Source organism: Micrasema longulum, unplaced genomic scaffold (assembly GCF_059751315.1).
Source record: "Micrasema longulum isolate JH-2025_06_02 unplaced genomic scaffold, ASM5975131v1 h1tg000044l, whole genome shotgun sequence".
NCBI classification, from domain to species: Eukaryota; Metazoa; Arthropoda; class Insecta; order Trichoptera; family Brachycentridae; genus Micrasema; species Micrasema longulum.
The window spans coordinates 729,569-752,591 of NW_028277251.1; the positions used below are offsets into that span (position 1 = coordinate 729,569).

Consider the following 23,023-nt stretch of genomic DNA (forward strand, 5'->3'; position numbering starts at 1 on the left):
ATTAGTGGTTAAAAACAAAGTTGTTTTATTTATTTTATTAACATTATACATCATTTAGAAAATATTACATGTATTGGATCACAACTTTGGGTTTCCGACACAAGTTGGCAACTACATATTACTAGTTATGAGATACTGCACTTTAAAAGTTAAAAGCTTGTCACAAATCAAGTATTAAAGTAAAACTGCGAGTTGTCCCAAATATTCTTTTTTATATTTATAAAATGAGAAATATTTTTATTTACTTTTTAAACAAAGATTATTTGATGCCATTGCCAACTTGTAAAACTCGTAAATCCACAAATGGTAAAAAATGATATTTTGTCATTTTCTGTTAGGACTTCCAATAATTCGTATTGTGTTTATTTATTTTTTTGAATATCGAAAAAAACTTTTGTTACAATTTATCACTACTGAAGCAAAAACTGTTTCTACTCTCCCCTGAACAAAAATAAGTTTGGGACTTACAAGATTTACAAGTTCGGCTAGCGAAATGTGTAATACTAATTTATAAAATTTAGTACCATTTTTAGAAATAAATAAAACTACAACACATTACAATCTGTTCACATAATCCAAGTAATATTATTATTAAAAATGGCGGCCTACGTGGTGTAGTGGTCGAGACGCTTGAATCACGCACGGAAAGTTTTGGGTTCGATTCCCGGTGAGAACACAGAAATTAAATTTGGTATTTCTCAAGCCTAGGCGTTCTGTGCTGTAATTCACAACTGTAATTGGGCCTCCTGGCCTGCTGTGGTGGTAAAAATAAATAAATAATAAAAAAAAAAAATTATCAAAGCAGGGAAAAACACATTTTGGGATAATTATTTATTTCAAAATTTTCATTCGAATTAGATTCGCAGGCTCCCGTCGTCCTGGAAGGCTATCGATGACGATCTTTCGGGTTTATTCGGCGGAACTAAGGGACACGGGAATGACGTGGGAGGAGACGAGAGTGCTAGCTGGCGATGGGGTCTTCTTTAGTCGTCTGGTGATGTCGCAGACTCCACTTAGGAACGGATGTGGAAAAAAAGAGAGGATATAGTTAATTCTGAATAAATTTTGATATAAAAAATATAATTTAAAGTCAAACCAGTAAATCGTGGGCTATGTGGATCAAAGCCAAAATTAAATTACCCGATGATTCATTTTGTATGAATACTTAACAATGATTGTGCTAAGCTGATTTTCATGAATTAAATAAAAATATGTTATTAAAAATATTGAAAGGTTTTTTTTACATAAATTTCCTTAGTTTTTAACCAACACTGCGCTATATGATACAGAAAAAACTGTCCTTTAATAAAAAAAACCAAGCATATTTGAAAAAAATTACCACATATTTAAGTTATGAGATTTTAAGGCCTGAAATAATTTTCATGCAAGAAAACCTATCTATTTTATTTATTAATTACATTATACATACATTTGTTAAGGACAGAGACACAGTTTAAAGCGACACAATCAGGAACGACCCATGTCTGTGAACTTGCTCCGACTCGCTAGAAAATCCGTGTTGAGCGGGGCACTTGTAATGCATTCATAACCATACATTCACACACATATATATTCGCACATACATATTTATATTATATTTTATACATACATATACATTTATGTTAAGTTTAAGTTTATACACATCATTGATACCTTATACATTACTACATTTTACATTTATTTTAAATTTAAAATTTTTATTAAATTTTTTTTTATTCCAGTAAAATGGCTATAAAGTGCAGAGCCAATTCTACCATATGAACATATAAACATGAACATAAATATAAATATAAACAAAAATATAACAATAAACATAAATATAAACATAAAATAAAATTTTATATTGCAGCACTTATGGTGGTCTTAACATATCGCGCCATCGCTTGAACAACGGTGATTGGATCCACTCTATAAATACATATTAATCATTTACCAGTTAGTCCACATTTGATCGCAGAAATCCATTCCCGTTCCAGCAAACCAGTTACTCAAACCAGATTTAAATTTCGAAAATGACTCAGATTCCTTTGTTACCTGATCTAGTAAATTAAAAATTCTTGGACCTACCACAGAGAAATCTATCTTTGTTAATTTTAGTATACTTTATTCACACATTACTGTGTGCAACGTATCCCTCGTATTAAAAGAGGTTTCACTTGTAATAATGAGTTTGCTAACTCATGGGGTTTTTGTACATTTTTGCATTTTGAAATAAAAAATCAATAAATTGACGTTTATTTATAAAAAATACAGAATTGACAGGCGCCTGAGGCGTAAGACCGATCTTACCGTCTGAATAAGATACACTGCATGTGGTGTAGCAAGCTGTGCCTTATGCACCATTGGATGCAAACAAGGAGATAACAATAAAAGGGTATCTACACAATAAAACAAGTGTTGTAAAGTAATTTTATTTAATGGTTCTTCTGTCTGAATGATCGCTGACTTTATATTCAATTTTGTGTATTCGCATCATGTGTCTGTTGACGCTGGTACTGTGAATAAACTTCATCTGACAAACAGGACAGGTGTAGTTCTTCTCCCGAGTATGTTTCTTCATGTGAAGCTTCAATGCGTAAATGTCGTACGCCATATATTCACAGAGTTCGCATTTCAATGTTTTCTCCCCTGTGTGCCGTCTCAGGTGGCCGATCAGCGCTCGTTTCATTCGCGTTTTGAAAGTACAAATGTGGCACTCGAACCTTTTGACATCCGAGTGACGCCTTCTGTGGTTTATCAGGTCTTCTAGAGACACGAAGGTGCGCCCGCACTGCTCGCAGCTGTAGTCCCGGATGTTCAAGTGCCGCTTCTTGTGGATCTCGTAACTCTGTTTGGTCTTGAGCCCTTTGTTGCAGACTTGGCAGATGAAGCTCTTGACGTCGCTGTGGACGAGCTTGTGGCGTTCCAGTTTGTTCTTGAGCTTGAACTGCTTACCGCACTCGGGGCAGGTGAAGTACATCTTGTCGCTGTGCAGCCGCATGTGGCCGTTCAGGGTGCCGGGCTGCGCGAAGCAAGCTTGGCAGATGTCGCACACGTACGGCTTCTCCCCCGTGTGCGTCCGGGAGTGGTAGATCAAGGCTTGAGACCTGTGGGAAGAGTAAGAACATTCCGAACAGTTGAATCTCCGGCCCTTTCCGTACCCGGTGACGCTCCCCAATTTTATTTTGATGTTCCTCTGTCCGTTGTGCATGGAGTGCAAGTGATTTTCGAGAGATTTACGACTTTTGAGAGGCCTGCCGCATATTTTACAAATAAATAATTTGATTTTAGGCTTTTTATCGCGTGACTCACTGACGCTGCAGTCCGGGTTCTGGGAATCGGTACATGATTCGAGATCAACGGCTTTTTTAATTTTGTTTTTTTTTCGTTTTGGAGCGCTGCCAGATTTTTTATAACGTTTATGATTTTTAGGTTTGATTTCAATGCCCTCGAAAGAAGAATTCTCAATCAACGGATCGTATTGCGTATCGCTATCATGTTCGTCATCTTTTAATTCCGATTTTATCCAATCACACGATACTTCTTCCTTCACAACAGTTGGATCCTGCGCTACCTGTCCTACTGGCTCCGCAGTAGTCTGGACAGTGTTGGTGTAGAGCTTCCTCAACAGAGAATCGGAGAGTTCGCATCGAAGCCTGAAGCTGTTGGCAGCCTCCAGATCCCCCAGGCACTGAGCGCAGATGATATCCGGCAAGCCGTCTGCGCAGGCTATCTGCACTCGCGCGCACAACATCAGCATAGAAGCGATACAACTAGATTCATTCTCGTCGAAGACACACTTAGATTGCTCTGTATTTTCTGAGAGGCAAACTCTACATAGTTGTTCTAATTTTTCTGGTTTATTAAATAAAATTTCAGTATTTTGTAGTTGGTCACTCATTGTATAAATTGAAAATAAATATAGAATAGAGAGATGGTCCGAGTGTTTTCTTTTCTGGTAAACAACAAAAATAACCTTTTATTTCACAAATATTTAGCTTACAAATTTCGTCAAAATATACATTACGTCAAGTGTCAAATAAATGTCAAAATCGGAGCATAGATGAGCGCGTATCATAGACAAATCTTCGAGTAGTGATGTGAAATATTAGATAGTTTAATGAAACTGCTATCACAGTCGATTATAAAATGCGTTGTTTCTGACGGGTATTATTCGATTGTTTATATATCGATTATTGTTATTTATTCATAACAACAACAAACCATCACGCCGTTTCCCCGTAAGAGTAGGCAGAGAGGATAGAACGCCACATCACTCTATCTTTGCATACAGATGTCGCTTTTTCTACATTCATACATCTTCTCATGCACGCGCGCTGATTATTCCGACTTTTGACATGTCCATCTTCAAGTATTTGTTGGATACGGTCATGCCATGTCTTTCTCGGTCTACCTCTATTTCTGCATCCATCAACATTTGCATTGTAAATATTCTTAGCCGTTCTTTCGCTGTCCATTCGTTCTACATGTCCAATCCAACGCAGAGCGCCTTTCTTTTTTTGTCGATAATGCTCGCCTCAGCCTTACATAAGGTACGGATCTCAACATTTGGGCATCTATCGTACATAGTTTTACCACACATTCGCCTGAGAGATCGCATTTCGACAGCATTCAGCCTACTTTCATCCCTGTTTTTCCAAGTCCATACTTCGCTCCCATACATCAGGGTCGGGACCAGGACTCCGTTGTGAACTGCTAATTTTGACTGAAAAAAAACTGCGCTTACTAGCAGGCCTAGAAATCCTCATATAATAAAAAATGTGTCCTACTGGAAGGGCTCTGGACATTTAAGTATTAACTTAAGGTTATCTCAAAGTAGATGCCGTTTTTCAGGGGCATTTCACAGTGCTGACCTAAGTTTTTTTATATGTTGGACCCTGACAGGACCTGAAGAAGGCCTTTGTCAGTTACAATGCACATAACTGTGGCTTAGATCTAGGCATGAGTAACTCAATATAATTTTTTGAGCTGCAGGTAAGCTCGCAGCTCAAATACTTGAGCTGGAGTTTTGAACCGGCTTGCAGATCAGCTCAATGGTTCACCAAATCACCGCTAACGCGCTGACTCAGCTGACCTGAAACTCACAATGAACCGCTGTGAGCCCCGCCTATTAGAAATTTTACCTACAGCTCAACAGCTCAAAGTGTTTGAACTGGTTCAAAATCAAGTTGCCCAGGCCTACTTGGATCTAAAGCGCCAATGTCGTAAATTGGAATATTAGAGGAGTGTAATTATTTAGCCATTTTGTGGCGTTATAATGAACTCTTTCACTTTTTTATAACAAATATTAATAAAAAAACATTACCACATCGTCACTTTAGTTTGTTTTTGTCCAATAGACCATTTTTAATGAAATTGAGTTAAGTGTACAGAAGTTCTGAGAAAGCCTTTATTTTTAAAATAAGGGGTTTTTTAAACGAATTTAGTCTTCAGTTGTGATCATTATTTATACCTATTTTGTAAAATAATCTCTGCAGATTTGTGTTTTGGTCTGTTGGATAAAAACGTTGATCTTTCCTCTGTCGACTTTTGTGATGTAAGAGTTGAGGAAATGTGGAAAGTGGTTTAGGGTTACATTAACATATTTTAAGGTAGTCATGTTATGTCTCAACTGGTCTGGAAAAAACATAAAATTAAATATATTACATGTCTTTTTGGTATGCTTATTTTATCTCTTTATTATCTGCATCGGTCTCCTTACTGCTGAGGGCCCCGACCATCCTCCCGACACCGCCGTCCACATCGATCCAACCACAGATATTCCTGTGGCAGCAAAGATTTGTTCAATGCATCTAATGGAAGATCTTCCTCTCCCTCTATTTCTTTCAACCCCTCTCACGGCCATTAATTTTTCCAGACTGTCCTCGTCTCTTCTGGCAATAGAAAAAAACTTGAGGACGCACACGAGAACAGATGGTGGATAGTCTGTCTGGCTTGCGATTCTCGACCCGAGTACCTACGGCCCATTTTATCGCTGTAAACTGTAGCTAACTTCGTGATTGATAGTCTTAGAATGTTTTTTGTCTGTATGGGCGACTCTATAAGCGGGTGGAGCATTATTAATCTAAGGTCAGTCATCTACGTTCAGCTCTTTTAAGATGTAAGATATCTCATATATTTATATCGAATTAATTTTTGAATGTAGACAGATGGCGCCGTGACCATTTCTTGAGGCAGACCATTCCAAATATTAATTGATGAAATAATAGAGTAGTACTTTAAGATTTTAAATGAAATGAAATAGAAGGCAGAATGGCAAATAATACCAAGCGTGTACCTAAACCAGTTAATGTAGGTAGGTTTTTCCAAGATATCCTCATTTTTTTATTAAAATGTGTATAAATTTACATATTTTTTAATAAATTCAACTTAGTTTACATTCAGAAAACAAAATATTAAAAATGCTCAAATTATTATTATTTTGTATAATTTATGTAGTGCCGGGAACAGAGTGAACGGTGCACTTAAATCAATCTTGGCAAAAAAATGGCTTTCTATTTATTTCCTATTATCTGGTCTCCATATTGTGATGTTCACATCAAGAATATTGAATCAGTTCAACATCGATTTTTGAGAAAGATAGGCTGGAGGTTGGGCTTATCCGGAGACCAATATACGTATAATGAGTTAGAAACTAGATTAAATATATCTTCTCTTCAAGACCTTCGAAATAAATCTGACCTTTTAGTCCTATTTAAAATTTTCAACACACTCTTTGATGCGCCTGAACTACTAAGCTCGATAAAATTAAATACCCCAACTAGAAACCTCGGACAAAACTTACTCTTTCATACCGATAACCATAGAACTAACTATGGTCTTCATTCCCCTATGCCCAGAATTCTTAGGTCTGCTAACAAACATACTAGTCTTGATTTCTTTGATAACAAGTTGTCTTCTTTCAAACGACCACTGAATCAAATTCAATTATAAACACCTCTCTCCCGCTTCCACTCCCAAGTCTACTATATACCATTGTGTCTTTCTACTTTCCTTTATAATAATTTTCTAAGCATAAATATGTCCTTAAAAATGCCCATTGGGCGTATATATAAATAAGTAAATGAATTAAAAATGCCTTTAAAAACTTCCATTTTCGCTTCTAAAAAATATTTTCCATCTCTGTTGTAATATAAATCTTTTTTTAAATAAGGACAAGGAACAGGGACACAGAATAAAAACGGAAAAACTTATCTGTAATAAATTTATAAATTTAATAATACCTACATTTAAATAAAGTTCATTTGATTATTCTTCGGTCGACATTATCATTCACTTTATAATGCAGGCCGTGAATGCGAAACATGTGCTTGTTTACGCTAGAACTGTGAATGAAAAGTCGCTGACACACGGGACAGGAATACTTGCGCTCTCTCGTGTGTTTCCTCATGTGAAACTTCAGTTCCCCTCGGTCGTAGCACGTGTACGTGCAACTCTCGCACTTGAGGGAGCGTTCCCCCGTGTGGCGCTTCATGTGCTTTTCCAAGATCTGTTTCAACCGCGTGCGGAAGTCGCAGATGGTACACTGGAATTTCTTTTCGTCGCTGTGCTTCTTCGCATGGTTCAACAACTCGATTCGCGTGACGAATGCGGACCCGCACGTTTCGCAACTAAAGTTCCTAATATTGTAATGCCGGTTCATGTGACTTTTCAGAGTGTCCGGGGATTTGAGTCCCTTGTTGCAGAGCGGACAGACGAAGTTTTTCTCGTCGGAATGCACGCTTTTGTGGCGCTCGTACTTTTCTTTGTGCTTGAACTGCTTGCCGCATTCGGGGCACGTGAAGTACATCTTGTCGCTGTGGGACTTCATATGGCTGCTGAGGCTGCTGGGTTGCGCGAAGCGGCGGTCGCACTCGTCGCACCGGTAGGGCTTCTCGCCGGTGTGTATGCGCATGTGGTACAGCAGCGTTTGGCGGCGCGGGCTGGAGTACGCGCACTCCGAGCACTCGTACCTCCGCCCCGCGCCGCGCCTCGGCGCCGTCCCCCCGCGCTTATCCTGGCAAGTCTCGATGTGCTTAGAAAGGTGCTTCTTACTCTTAAAAGATTTACCGCAAACGTGGCAGATATTATCATACGGTTCAGTTTTGACCGTTGTCGCCAAACTTGCGACGCATTCGGATAAATTTAGATCGTCGAACAAGTTTTCGGATGCAGCGGCCTCGATAGGAGCTCGTAACTTCTTTCTCTTTAATTTACTAGCTTTTTTACGCTTTTTAGAATGCCTTTTTATTATGGTGGAAATGAGTTCATTGTCGGAGAAAGAAAAGTTGGAATCATCGACACAATCCAGCGACGTCAGCTCTGGGACTTCACAATCCACATTTCCGCCGCGGGTCACCGAGTCTTCTTTATCGTCCGGGCCGAGAAATTTATTCTCCAACAGACCGTATTCATCCTTTATGTCCGAGACAGGAATAGGCGTCGATTCCAGCGGCGCAATACCACCGCTTATCCCGACGTTCTCCTCCAGAAACTTCCTCAACAGCAGGTCGGAGTTTTCGCACTTTATTCTAAACTTATCGGCAGCGTCGAGTTCCCCCGAGCATTTCTCGCAGATGTTGCTCGGCAGGCCGTCGTTGTTGCGCACCCGGATCCTCGTGCACAGCATGAGCTTCTCCGAGAACGCGGGAGAGTCGTGAATCCCGAAAAGGCAAGTGGATTTCTCTCCTGCTTCCGCCAAGCATACTCGACACAATTTGTCGGATTTGTTATGTAGAAGATCAGAAATCTCAACTTCAACTTTCATTATTCTATACAAACAATACAAATGAATGTGATGTCAGTTAAGAGCGGGGAAAATTTACCAATGTAAATTCGCCATATTTTACAATAGAATATGTCATGTTTATCAAAACATAAAAATATCGTAAATGCGGACAGAACTCACGCAAACTTCCAAACTAAGCATAAAAATAAAACAGATCTGACAAACGTTAATCAAAAATTGTTCATAGAAAATTAATTATGTTTCTTTTTAGTGTGGGGAGTATAAAAAATCTTTATTTTTTAGATGCATGATCAGTATTCAGTGTTCGTTATTTGTAAACGCACTGCAAAAACGGAACGGAGAAATTTCCTCGTTTTGAAATATGGCGCTATGCGGAAACGTCAGATGTCAGTTTGTTTTGAATACAAATTATTATAATTCTGGCCGACAAAAATAAATGTTTTTTGTTAAATAAAACTGGAAACATATCCCCGAGTCATTATGGACGACCAAGAGTATTACACTGAAAATGAATCGTCGTATTTGAGTCTGTGCGCCGAACCGACTATCATCGAAGGATTGAGATTCGCGAAGGATTTGATATTAGTAAATGTATTTTTAAGATTTTTAATTCAATTTATATCGATGCCGAATTTCGTGAAACACATTTTGTCTTTGTTATTGGGCTCATTTCTGCTGTACAACACGGTGGGGTTCGCGTTTCTGTGGACCGCCGGTCTCACAATCGGATCGTACTTTCTACTGATGGTACTCACCCTGATGATGAAGAATCGCCGCGGGATAATTACTTCGGCACTAGTGATGTGTTTCCTCCTGGAATCGGAATTCTTGGTGGTGAATTCGAAGATGTGGCACCAGATCAGAGGGATACAGATGATCGCCGCAATGAAAGTGATTTCAGTAGCGATCGATTTGGATAAAGGCTTTTCTCTCGAAGCTCCGAATCCGGCCGCTTTCGCCGGGTATATAATGAGCCCGGCGAGCTGCGTGTTGGGGCCATGGGTGTCTTTTCAGAAATACAACGAGTCTCTAGAACGGAAGTACTTGAACCGACAATGGTTGTGGAGTGTGTTCCTCAGCACCGTGTTATCTATATTGGCGCTGTTCTTGTCCAACTGCTTCGCGCCGTGGTACATCCCGGACGGCAGTCCGCGCTGGGGACTGGCGTACCGTGACGCGCAAGCCTTCCGAATGTCTCACTATTTTGTTTCGACACTTTCGTCTGCCACAATGGTAGCCGCCGGGTTCGGCGAGCGCGAGGGAGGTGATTGGGGCTACCGGGTCACGCGTCCCCGCTACATAGAACTGCCGCGATCTCTCGTCCAAGTAGTCGTGTGCTGGAACGTCCCTATGCACCAGTGGCTCAAGACTTACGTGTTTAAAGTGTGCCAGCCGTACGGGAGACTGGCTGCCATTTTGGCCACTTACACTGTGTCTTCTCTACTTCACGGCTTGAATTTCCAGCTGTCTGCGGCACTGCTGAGCATCGGAACGCTTTCCTACGTGGAATACAAGATGAGGAATAAAATCAGCGCCATCCTGAGTGTCTGTTGTCTTGTTAATCCGTGCGGGCGGTCGTGTAATCACACTCACAAGAGCGGGGAGTTGACGGTCCTAGGAATCAACTTTGCATTTTCTCTTCTGGCCGCGCTGCACCTAGCCTACCTCGGAGTGATGTTTGAAGCTTCCTTCGCCATTCAGGAGACCGGTTACTCCTATGCTCATACACTGAAAAAGTGGTCCGAGTTAGGATTTGCGAGTCACATAATTGCAGCTGTTATGTATTTGATGTATGTTGTAATTTAAGACCAAAGAAGAATCTTTTGATTAGTCTTTTCTGTAAATATTCCATAATTTATTATATTTATTAGATAAGTTCACGAGTTAAATTCCATCTATACATGTACAGGATGTGTATTATATTCAACTAATAATATCTCTAACGCACAACTTCAACATTGATAGTACAATTAAATTATAGCAATGCTAGAAATGGTATTAGGAATTAGATAATTAATATCTCTTAAGGTTTCTCTTTGCATGATGAATCTCATAGTGTGTTTTTCCAATATTTTAATTACATCTTAGAAATTTATACGAAATAATTTTTCAAATTAGTATTTATTGACAAACTTTATATAGTAATTTATATTAGGTTTTATTCATCTACACATCTATAGTATAAGTAAGACTGTTATTTTTTGTATTATAAGTTTTTTAGAATTGATTTTTTTTTTTTAATCTTTATGTTGCCCTGGTTAAAAAGACTTCCCATTTTTTTTTCTTATGTCCATTCATAGACTAACACAAAGAATATCTAGTGATATTTTATTTATACATTTATTTTTGCACCACAACAGGCCAGGAGGCCTAATTACAGTGGTGAATTACATCACAGAACACCCAGGCTTGAGAAAAATCACATTTAAATTTTTTGAGTTCTCACCGGCAATCGAACCCGGAACCTTTCGTGTGCGAGTCAAGCGTCTTGACCACTACACCACAGAGGCCGCCATATTATGTTCATATTTTGAGTTTGGCTAAATGTCTACAGACGAGGACTGGATTTGACCCCCTTAGGGAGTTTTTAAGATCATATTACAACAGAGATGGAGAATGCCAAACTTCCATATCCCCTTCTTTTAAATGTTCCCACCTCCGTTGTAATATGTTACTTATGTGTGATTCAAGTGAGAATATACCTTACTTTTGAAAAACCTACAATAGCTTTATTTTTAAGTTGGTAGTGTTATATTTGCATTTAGCTCTGAGTTATATTTGTTTTTAAAAACATTATATATTTCCACATTTATTTGAAACTAATTCTTTTTATTCTTTGTTTGGCATTTGTTTTTTGGAACTCAAGTCAACCCTTTTAAAGGTTTTTTCAACCCCTCTTATACTACTTAATTATTATTTTATTGTGTTTATTTTACATGGTTAAATTACTTGATTCAAATTTGAATTTAGCGGTGTCAAAGTTTAAAAAATATGAATTGTTAATGTTCTACCAAAATGGGTGCTTAAAATACATATGTACAGTATTTGTGTTTACTCATTTTCAGTTGAAAATAATATTTGAAATCTCTGCTTCTTAATTCTGCCCTTTTATATAATATGAATTAATAATTTTGTGTGTGTAAGGACAAAGTATATAAAAAATATTATTGTCTTTTGTGATATTATACCTAATAAGTTTAGTTCTATCTAGAATATGATTTTATAATTAATTTATTTTTGTTTTTATACTGAAGAACTTTAGAAATAAATAATATTTACTAATCATTTTATTATTAAATAATGGCCTAAATAAATGAAAATAAAGTAATAGCAACAAAAATATATTTTCTAACAATTAAGGTGCATATTTATAATTACATATGTGTTTCAATGTGATTTATTCCTCTTATTGATGTTAATTTATCTAACATTGGTATCTTTTTTTACAGTTTCAAAATAACAATGCAAAGATTTTTTTATGTTGATTTAGCAATACGTAATAGTAATATAATTATTATACTATTCATTTTTGGAATTCCTAAGAATTACTTTTTTACTAAATAAGCGCAGAGAGACATGTACATGCGGGGGAAGGGTGATAGTGATCTTTGTTACGATTTTTAAAAATATTTTGTTGTCATGTTATATTTTTAATAAATAAAGAGCTTTTTTTTTCAATCCCTAGATTTTTATACGAGGTACCTATTAACCATTGTCCTTTTTTAGTATACTTTCTTTACACGGTAATGTGTGGAACATATCGCCCGTAAAAAAAGAGGTTCTGGCAAACTCAGTTTTTGTCTTTAGTGAGGTGAAGATGGGCCAAAGTACAATTTTTTTATGATTCTACAAGCAACACTAACAAAGAACTACTTTGATCAGTACATTTTGAGCTCGTTTAAATCTTACAGACAAAAATACTAGTTTTAATCCCCGAGGAATTTGTACAAAATTGATTTAAAAAATGACCTGAGAAAATACAAGTAAAAATTCCTTTGAGAAAAAAATATGGAAATCTTTGTATTTACACAGCCTGTTGTTGGTTGTTTCAAATTGTGTAACATCCACCATTCAGGACATAAAAAGAATTCACTCTGCCTTTGTTGAGATCGATCTATTTGAATGATTAATACCAATTTATTTTCATATCAGCTACGACAAAATTCTTAAAAACAGTACTTTTGCTATTGGTAACACCGACATTTACGAAATCTCTAAGTTCATCTTTTTCTTCCCCACTTTTTAAAATATCAGGAACAGTCAGCGATATTCTATGATTAATTCTTTCCATGCTGGGTGTTTCTACACAATTTTCTAGGTTCTCGAAGGCACCTGACCCTTTGGATACAAAATAAGACGGTCTTGTATAAAGAATTACAGATTTGTATTCCTTGGTCGCCATTTGCAAAGGTCTCAATATCTTTTTTACATAAGTGTCCATTTTAAACATGGTGGAACTGGCCATTCGATCAGCCCAATAAAATGCTGAAATAGTGTCTACGATCACGAGAGCAATATTTTTGTTCCCAGAAAGAACATTTTCTAAACTTTGAATTGTAATATTGAACTGCTGCGAGTCATAAACATGTAAAATATGAAGGTTTTCTAAATATTCATCTATTTTAAATTCTAAAAACTTTTCATATTCCTCTTCAGAGGTGGGCTGAGAAGTGTCTCTTTGTCGAATTAGTACATTTAGAGTCGCAACCAGTTGAATTAAATCGAATTGTCCATCTGTGAGTACCAAAATTGCTCCTGCGTTTTTTCCGCCGAGATCTTGAGGTAATATTACGTTTGATAGAAATTCGCAAAGTACTGCCCAGTGGTGAGTATTTACGTCGTAAATCACTTCTGTAACTTCGTTGAATTTCGGGCCACTTTGAAATAATTCCGGATGCACCGAGAAAAGGCTCGGACGAGAGTTGAGCCTTGCAAGAAGTTGTAACCCGGATTCAACTTGACAAGGATAATCCATTGCGTGTTCAGTATCAGCCATTTTATTTTCTAATTCTTCCGAAATATATTAAGATTTATAAGACTTGTTTGCTAACGCCGGCAACGCTAGACGGAAGCTCGGAAAATAATTTAATTTGAACATTGAACGAGGAAGGAAAGATTGGAAAGAAAACAGGAAACTTAAAACGTCAAAAATTTTCCCGCTATTGATAATTTAGTGATGTACAAGTCGATTAGTCGATTGATATCGACGTTATCGATTAATTTATCAAACGCGAAACAATTTTTTTGGTTCAGTATTTTATTCATATTTTATCTATGCATTAATTCGGATTGTTCTTTCATAACATTTTATGAAAGCTAAAAATTCTTGAACTCTTAAGTGTTGATGAATGCAGAAAATGAGGAAGACCGAGAAATACATGAAATTATCAAATTTAACAAGTACTTTTAAAGAAGGACATTTCAAATGTCAGAATAATCGTAGTGTGTGTACGAATGTACAGAAAGCGAAGTTTCCATGCAAATAAATAAGGTTCTATTATTATAAATTAATTATAGCGCCATTTTCATGCAAATCACCTCAAGGGTGCCAATAATATCTTTTCTGCGCCTACTCTGCAATGGTTTGTTAATTAATTTTGACATACAAATATTAAAACATAGCATGTATAGTTAAAAAATAATTAATAATATGTAGGTATAAACGAATGTTACTTTACAAATGAATAACAAAAAAACTTTAGTAGGTACCAACTAATCGTTTAGAATTGTTCATTTGACCAATACCAATGTTGATTTGACACATTCACCCACCGTTTTGCACACGCACGCTGTCTAACATTTTACCAAAATGTAACAATGACATTTTATAAATATATTTTAGAACAAAAAAATGTAAGTACAGCAACAATAAAATTTGAATATGACTTAATTTTATAAAATAAATTGTGTATTTTCAATCTTCACAAGTTTGATTTTTTTGTTGGTAAAATTTAATAAGCATTAGGAGTAGTTTAATTTATAAAGATAATTTTTCTTTTGGCTAGAAAAATATTTCATATTCGTTGAATATGAAGTTCTATGATAAATACTGTCATTGATACTGTACTGACATTTTTTGCGGAATGTCAATAAATACGACCATAACTGTCTTGTTGAATTTTCTCAATTATTATTAATATAAATGTTGATGGACGCAGAAATAGAGGAAGACCGAAAAGACATAGCATGACCAAATTCAACAAATACTTGAAGGTGGACATGTCAAAAGTCGGAATAATTGGCGCGCGTGCATGAAAAGATGTATGAATGTAAAGGAAGCGAGATCTATATTAAAGATAGAGTGATGTGGCGTTCTATCCTCTCTGACTACTTTTACGGAAAAACGGCGTGATGGTTTGTTGTTGTTGTATCGAAGTAACACATTGAAGGCACGTCACTATTTTCGAGTAGGTACCTTTCGAGAGAATGAACGGATTGTCTATGACTAACAGTGGTGGCGGTCGTTTTTGTTTGTCTTAGATAAGAATTATTGTGTTTTTTCCTTAAAAAGTCGAAATAATTCACTAATTGGGTTAAAAAAAGAGTGGTGTACATACAATTTTATCTATTATTAAGTGTTTTCAGTAGTTTGTGTTTGTTTTCGTTCTCTGTCCCGAAACCTAATAACCAGGTAACAATTATTTTTTCCATACACGTGTAGCCAAATTTTTTTTTGGTTTTTACAACTTGTTTTGTACTTTTCTTTTTTTTTATTTGTTATAAATGAATGATAAAGAGAAACCTCCGGATCCACCGGATGGATCTCAATTAGATTCGTCGTGCGGTACAATGGACACTGTTCCAGATCCCGCCGAATTTGTTACAATAAGGCCTAAATCAAAAAAACTCAAACTTATAAATTCGGAGAGGAAATCGAGTTCTGAGTCAGACCGCCCCCTCCCACACAAAACACCTAGCCCCCGACCCTCAGCTTCTACAAACCCAGGTACTCCAGAGGTCACAAACAATTTATCGCCTATTACCACACCTACCAAAGTCCAATCCCGCATGTACAATGGAATGGATCGTGCTCCATTTATCGTACATGTAACAAAAGTACAAGTAGACGGCGTCACCCAAACCAACTTGTACGATATTGACTTCGGTCGATTTCTTCATAGAAACAATATTCGGACTGCCTGGAACGGAATCAAGTCCGTCGGCCGTAACCGTATTTCTGTGGAGTTTAAGACGGCAAACGAAGCCAATACGTTCGTAAAATCAGAAATAGCTAAAAAAGATAATTATAACGTTTTCATTCCGACTTTCCTAGTAACTAAACAAGGTGTTACCAAAGGCATCCCTTCGCACTGGTCTGAACAGGACATTGTGGAGAATGCCGAGGTACCTCATGGATTCGGAAAAGTAATCAAGGCTCGACGACTGAATTACAGATCGAGTAATGGTGACGTAGTCGAATGGAAACCCTCCCACACGGTGGTTTTGACCTTCGACTCAAAATCTCTACCTTCCCACATTTCCATCTTCAATGTGTCCCTCTCCGTAGAACTCTACGTATTTCCGACAATTCAGTGTTTTAAATGCTGTAAGTACGGACATACAAAGACTGTCTGTAGATCCCTTGTGCGCTGTTACAAGTGTGGCTCCTCACACAATGGGGAATCCTGCACGGTGACGGCAGAAGATATAAAATGCCTCAATTGTTCTGGTAACCACTCTGCCACCAGCAAGCTGTGCCCTGAGCTTAAAAGGCAACAAAACATAAAACACACGATGGCTGATAGAAACATTTCATATATTGAAGCTTCTAAAATGTTCGGAAAAGCGACGATTTCCTATGCAGAAATCGTCTCTAAAACGACAAAACCGAATGTCAATGTTGTTATGCCCGCGCCCTCCGCGCCAATATCCTACAAAAAATCAGTAGAGAGGAAGTCGAGGTCAAAAAAACTACCTTCCAAACCTAATGTTCCTCATCATGACCCTTCACTTCTGTATTTCCCGAATGGACAACTTCCATCTGGTTCTAATGGGAATGCTTTTCCTAGCACAGTCCCAACATCGAACAATACAATTATATCTACCATATTGAGTATTCTAGTATCGATCCTTCAAAACAATCCACAAATACCGTCCAACGTCGCCCATCAACTTCTAAATATAACCTCCCTACTTAACCACCACCATGGCTCCTCAGATGAGGATTCTGCAGTGGAACAGCCATAGCATTTTTAATAAAAAAGAAGATCTCTTGCATACATTGCAAGAAGAATCTATTTCAATTGCGGCCATTTCGGAGACGTGGATGGTCCCGGGATCTACTATTAGATTCCGGGGATTCCACTGTCTGCGAGATGATCGTGAGGATGGGAAGGGTGGCTCTGCCCTCCTCATCAAAAACTCCCTTCCCTTTATCCCTATTAATGTCAAGACTGATGGCTGTCCTTTCCAAGTGACAGCTGCAAAGGTTAATGACTTGACCATCCTTTCCATGTATATCTCCCCAACCAACAAACCCTCAAAATCGATACTTTTATCTTTGTTCCAAAAATTGACCCCTCCGTTCCTTATCCTTGGTGACTTTAATGCTCACCATGCCCTGTGGGGTGCTCCGACATGCGACAGGTTGGGAAGAGATATTGTTGATCTCTTGGATGATCTGAATATGTGTGTCCTTAATGATGGCTCCGCAACGCGCCTTCAGCTTCCAAATCAGCGACCCAGTGCAGTGGATCTCACCATCTCCAGCGCTGCAATGGCACCATCTGTGCAATGGTCAATTAAGGATGACACTATTGGTAGTGATCATTACCCTATAGTAGTCAGCCTCATATCCAGCCATAGATATTGCCAAAGTGGCCTATCCCCTGGGGGAAGACGAAGACCGAGATACATTACAGAAAGAGTTAAATGGAGATACTTCTCTGACGACATTGAACTTAAAGTGAACGAGCTGCCCACCCCGACGAAAGAGAATGTAGTGAAGTGCTATGAAGCATTGTCATCATGCATCGTCGAAGCAGCAGACAAACATGTCCCTGTAAAGGAGAAAGGCAATAGAAGTAAACCCCCCCTGCCCCATGGTGGGATAGTGAATGTGCGGAGGCAGTTTTGAAAAGGAAAAAGCAAGCTAAAGTTTACTCCTTAAACATGAGCCTAGAAAACCTGTTGAGTTTTAAACAGGTTGAAGCTAAAACAAAACGCCTCTTAAGAGACAAGAAACGACAAGGATGGAAAAACTTCTGTTGCTCTTTATCACGAGACGTGCCTATATCTACTGTTTGGAGCATGATACGTCGATTTAGAGGTTCTTTCACTCCACCAGTGAGACGTCCTGAGACCCTAGGGTGGGTTGAGGAGTTCGCCAACAAATTAGCCCCGCAGACCGCAAATAACTGGAATGAGTCTCCCTATTGGTACCAGTTTACAAATAGAAGCTGGTTAGATCATAGCTTCAGTTTAGATGAACTGAAGACTATTCTGACCCGGCTCACAGACTCAGCTCCAGGGATTGACGGTATACTGTATAGTTTTATCCAACATAACAGTGATCCTACCCTCTCCTACATCCTATCATTGATCAACATGATCTTTGAATCAGGAAACATCCCCCCTTCATGGAAAACCCAATCCATTATCCCTATCCTTAAACCCAACAAAGACCCAAACTTTGGGTCTTCCTACCGCCCCATAGCCCTCTCCTCCACACTGTTGAAAGTGGCGGAACATATGGTGAGACAACGCTTGGACTGGTTTGTGGAGAGCTCGAAAACTCTCCCCGAGTCTCAATTTGGATTCAGGAAAAGAAAGAGCACTATTGAAAGCGTGTCGGTTCTGACATCTGATATCAGAGCCGCTCTTACTAAGAAAGAATTTCTTATAGGTGTCTGTCTGGACATAAGTGGTGCATATGACAATGTTATTATCCATATTCTAGAAGCTAAAATGCTACGAATTGGAATCCCGCGAAAACTCACTTCCTTTATAGCAAATTTGATTCTCTCCAGAAAGGTAGAAATCAGTGTTCGCGGTCATGCTGTGGTGGAGAGAGAGTTGAGCAAGGGACTACCTCAGGGTTCTGTCCTGAGCCCGATTCTCTTCAATATCTATACGCATGACATAAGCGGAATTGTTCCCTCAGAGACAAGTTTGCTTCAATACGCGGACGACTTCTTCATGTATACATATGGGAAGGACCCAAATAATCTAGAAAATACTCTAAATTTAGGTATGAGAAACATCAGGAATTGGTTAGTGGAACATGGCTTGGATCTATCGACTGGTAAAAGTAATGCCATAACCTTTTGTAGACAGCGAAAAATCCCAACCATAAAAATTCAACACGGAGATGAGATAGTACCTTTTACGTCCCAGATTAAGTTCCTGGGAGTAATTCTGGACACTCATCTTACATGGAACTCATACATAAATCATATAGTAAACAAGTGTCAAGCCGGATTGAATACGTTAAGAGCAGTCTCGCGAGTATGGTGGGGGAGCCACCCTTTTATACAGAGACTTTTTTATACTGCGTATATCCGGAGCCATCTAGATTATGCCTCGTTCCTTTTAGAACCTTGTTCAAAAAAGAATCTCCAAAGACTTGACCGGATCCAATCCCAAAGTCTGAGACTAGTCGTCGGAGCCATGAAGTCATCTCCAATTAACGCTTTACAAGTAGAAGCTTGTGATCCCCCACTTGGTATGAGAAGACAATACTTGGCGGATAGATTTCTTCTAAAATGCTCTATCCAAAAAAACAACCTGCTCCTCAAAAAGGTACAATTTCTCTCTGACTGCGTGACATCCTCATCTTTTTGGTTTCATAAACCACCCCCTTTACTAGTCAACAGTTTTCATTTTTACAAATCTTTCGAATCTAACATTTATCCTAAAGACCTTCTTCCCCTTTATCGTTTCCCATTTAAAACTTCTATTTATGCCCCAAGTATTGAACTCACATTCGGAGTCGAAAGCCACCTACAGCCCCGGTGTACATTCAACCGTATTCGGTCGTCAAGATGGATAGGTTGGAAAATTATCTACACTGATGGATCTCGGTCAGATTCGGCAACCCATACGGGTGCGGCTATATATTGTGAAGACAACAACTTTCAAAGATTGTACAAATTGCACAAGAATGCATCTGTATTTACCGCAGAATGTATCGCAATCCGAGAAGCTGTCAAATACGCCTTAAGCTCACAATATAGCAAGTTCCTAATCCTGTCGGATTCCTTGAGTGCCTTACAAAAAATCAAATCCCCTCCATCCTTTTATCCCGAGGATGAGCTCTGCGTGGAAACTCGATTTCTTCTTTCTATATCAGAGGCATCCAATAAGAGTATTGTTATGTCCTGGATCCCTAGCCATTGTGGTATTCCCGGTAACGAAAAAGTGGACGCGTTAGCAAAGGAGGCGGTCCACTCCGGGGATCCTGCCTATAATAATTTACTACCACTAGGTGATCTCCTTGTTATGACGAAGGAGAAGCAACTTCGCACATGGCAAGAATATTGGGTAGCCTCTTCCCAAGCCAAGGGTAAACATCTTTTCCAACTGAAACCAAATGTTACAGAAAAGCCTTGGTTTTCCAAAGTGATTCTGAACAAGTTTGAGACATCCTCCATATGCAGAATGCGCATTGGGCACTGCTGCAATGGTTCTCACCTGTTCAGAATCCATGTCCGGGACTCTGCCATTTGCGAATGTCAGCTAGATGAGGAAGATTTAAACCATATTTTTTTTGGATGCCCCATAAATGATTGTTATCCTGATTTCCTATCCGACCTCTCTGATATTAATATCCCATTCCCTATTCATATTCTAACTCTCCTGTCCCCACCCAATAAACGTGTATTTAAAATCCTATGTAAATATCTAGTTGTAAATGGTGTAAAGCTGTAAATATGTTTTATTATTATATGTATATATTATATTAAATACTAACATACTAACCTTTACATATTATATTACTAACACATGTGTATATATGTAAAAAAAAACAAAACAAAACTACTCGACACTGGCCAGAACACCCAAGTTGAGATGTGAAAAGGCCATGAAAAAACGAAGAAGAGAGAATGAACAAAGAAATAGACCAAAGATTTTCTAGAAGTTCACAGAAATTGCATAATAAGCGCAGCTAATTTCGGATTGGTTTACAAAAGCGTCTCGTCGAATAAAACTCTTTGAGCGCGTTGCGTTATTTCACAAAAATCTAAATAAATACGATTATGTGGATGGAGTAATTTCTGCATACAAATACTCACAGGTATTTCGAGTGATAACGCTTAGTTGGACATCAAAATGTGGTTATGTGGTCAGCGTTTAGACGAATCTTGTGTTATGTTCCGTTCGCCATTTTTGCTGTCACGTCTTTTTGAACTGTCAAGAATTGCGGCTTAAATAGCTCGTTTTTAGGTGGATTTTGGATTAAAAAATGGCGAGTCCTTCGCCACAGAGTAGTCCCATGCCGCCGCCGCAGGCTCCGAGTCCGATGGTGCCCCCCATCCAGAGCCCGGCGCCGCCGCAGTCCCCGCATAGCCCGTACAACCAGCAGCCGCAACACATGAACGGGCCCCCGCCACACCAGATGATGGGCCACCAGCCGCCGCCGCATCCGGGGCAGGGCCCCCCTCACGGTTACCCGCAGCACCCGATGGGGCACATGCCGCCGGGACAAGTAGGACATTTAATATCCCATTTGTCGATGTCACGGGACTCGGGCCATCAAACCCGCCAGTTTTATTAATTATCTACAAACTATTATTTGATTAAGTAAAAAGTTCACGATTTGACAAAGAACATTTATTGTTCACCATCTAAAACGATACATATAGCATTATGTTTTTTTTTGTTAGGTTATGTTTTTTTGTTTCGATAGTATAATATACGAATCATATTATTTAGAGGAATCTCAAATACACAGGTTATTATTTTTGAGGTATTTCAACATCAACACGATATAATAATCTATTATAAAACTAGTTAGTTAGGGAGGTAATTGTTTCCGACTCCCAAAACAGAAATAGTGCCAAGAAATATATATATACCAGAAGGCGCGTAGAATCATGTTTGCATAAATCGCACTGTGTCCAAAAATCTGACATTCTGCCTGTGCGCATGCGTGAAGTGGCCGCGTAATGTTACCAGACCGCGAACAATTTACTATCAAATATAAAATAATGTGTATTGTTGTTATATTTTACCACAGCAAATATTTTGTTGGATCTCGGTCTTCCTCTATTTTTGCATCCGTCAACATTCGCATTTTAAATATTTTTAGGCGTTCTTTCGCTGTTCATTCGCTTTACACGTCCAAACCAGCGCAGAGCTCCTTTCTTGATATTGTCAATAATGCCTATCTCAACCTTACATAATGTACGGATCTCTAAATTTTTGCATCTATCGTAAATAGTTTTACTACACATTCGTCTGAGAGATTTTGCATTTCGACAGCCTTCAGCCTCTACTCTTCAGCCATCCCTGTTTCATGAAATCAACACCACTAAATTGACTTATTGATATCGATCATGCTTAGGAAAAAGTTAGTAACCCCTATTTCAACACTGTTTTGAGTATGTCTTAATGCTTGCAGACTGGCTGGATTTCCGATTGTTTTCATGCGTTGCCTAGTAGGTGAATTGGTTCAGCCGGATGAATCTCAGAAGTTAGAATGGTAAATGTCACACAGTGTGTAAAGTGGCCACTTAAACCAGCCAATGACAGGTCATAAGCCCTGCAGATGCCTAGACTCCATATTCCCTTCTCAAAAATGTTTTCCCTCTCTATTGCAACAAATTTAAATAGACATATTTCTATAACATAACCTTCTGTTTGAATTTTGTTTTTTTTTCTCTTCATAAATGTTTTTTCCCATTTCATAATATTTTCTTACTGCCTTGTATAGAATAGAATTTTATGATTTGAGTCTGATTTTTACCTTTTCTCTAGTATTGTGATCATGTTCACGTTGGACTTGATAAATTAAAAAAAAAAAATTATATTTTACACATATATATACAGTGGAACTTGGTTATTACGAGGAAGATGGGGCCGATTGAATTTGCTCGTTATAAGCGTTACTCATTATACCAGAGAAAGGTTTTTTTATACAATCGCTATTGCTCATTGTCACTAAGTAAACAAGTAAATACAGATGTGTATATATAATTCATACAGATTTTTTTTTTAAATGTTAGGGAAAATTATTATAAATGCTTACAAACATACCTATCACATAAAGACATTATTACATTTGAAATTGTCGTTTTCAAATTGTTTTGCGAACTTTTCCGCTTGTGTCTTCAATATTGGTCCATCGATGGAAAA

At 38.2% G+C, this 23,023-nt stretch overlaps 5 protein-coding genes across 5 annotated transcripts in view; 3 read left to right on the top strand and 2 right to left on the bottom strand.

The window, feature by feature from the left end:
* Positions 1-2,403: 2,403 nt before the first annotated feature.
* On the bottom strand, positions 2,404-8,933 carry LOC148285281 (uncharacterized). Its single transcript, XM_088227505.1, has 3 exons — positions 7,249-8,933; positions 5,702-5,763; positions 2,404-3,955 (listed from the first exon to the last, which is right to left on the bottom strand). The coding sequence occupies exons 1-3, from the start codon at positions 8,744-8,746 to the stop codon at positions 2,411-2,413; spliced, it is 3,105 nt and encodes a 1,034-aa protein (XP_088083631.1). The 5' UTR covers positions 8,747-8,933; the 3' UTR covers positions 2,404-2,410.
* A 162-nt stretch (positions 8,934-9,095) lies between these two features.
* Positions 9,096-10,650, top strand: por (Protein-serine O-palmitoleoyltransferase por). Its single transcript, XM_088228051.1, has one exon. The coding sequence runs from the start codon at positions 9,209-9,211 to the stop codon at positions 10,532-10,534; it is 1,326 nt and encodes a 441-aa protein (XP_088084177.1). The 5' UTR covers positions 9,096-9,208; the 3' UTR covers positions 10,535-10,650.
* A 1,405-nt stretch (positions 10,651-12,055) lies between these two features.
* On the bottom strand, positions 12,056-13,863 carry Xrcc2 (X-ray repair cross complementing 2). The gene has a single exon (XM_088228066.1). The coding sequence runs from the start codon at positions 13,722-13,724 to the stop codon at positions 12,855-12,857; it is 870 nt and encodes a 289-aa protein (XP_088084192.1). The 5' UTR covers positions 13,725-13,863; the 3' UTR covers positions 12,056-12,854.
* Positions 13,864-15,175: 1,312 nt separating this feature from the next.
* On the top strand, positions 15,176-17,048 carry LOC148285284 (uncharacterized). Its single transcript, XM_088228011.1, has one exon. It carries the CDS (start codon positions 15,452-15,454, stop codon positions 16,913-16,915), a length of 1,464 nt encoding a protein of 487 aa, XP_088084137.1. The 5' UTR covers positions 15,176-15,451; the 3' UTR covers positions 16,916-17,048.
* A 3,773-nt stretch (positions 17,049-20,821) lies between these two features.
* The window catches only part of brm (ATP-dependent helicase brm), a 45,663-nt gene continuing 43,461 nt past the window's right edge, over positions 20,822-23,023 (top strand). Inside the window, exon 1 of the mRNA XM_088227921.1 lies at positions 20,822-21,374. The gene's annotated coding sequence lies outside the window, so the exon portion shown is untranslated. The remainder of the gene's footprint in view (positions 21,375-23,023) is intronic.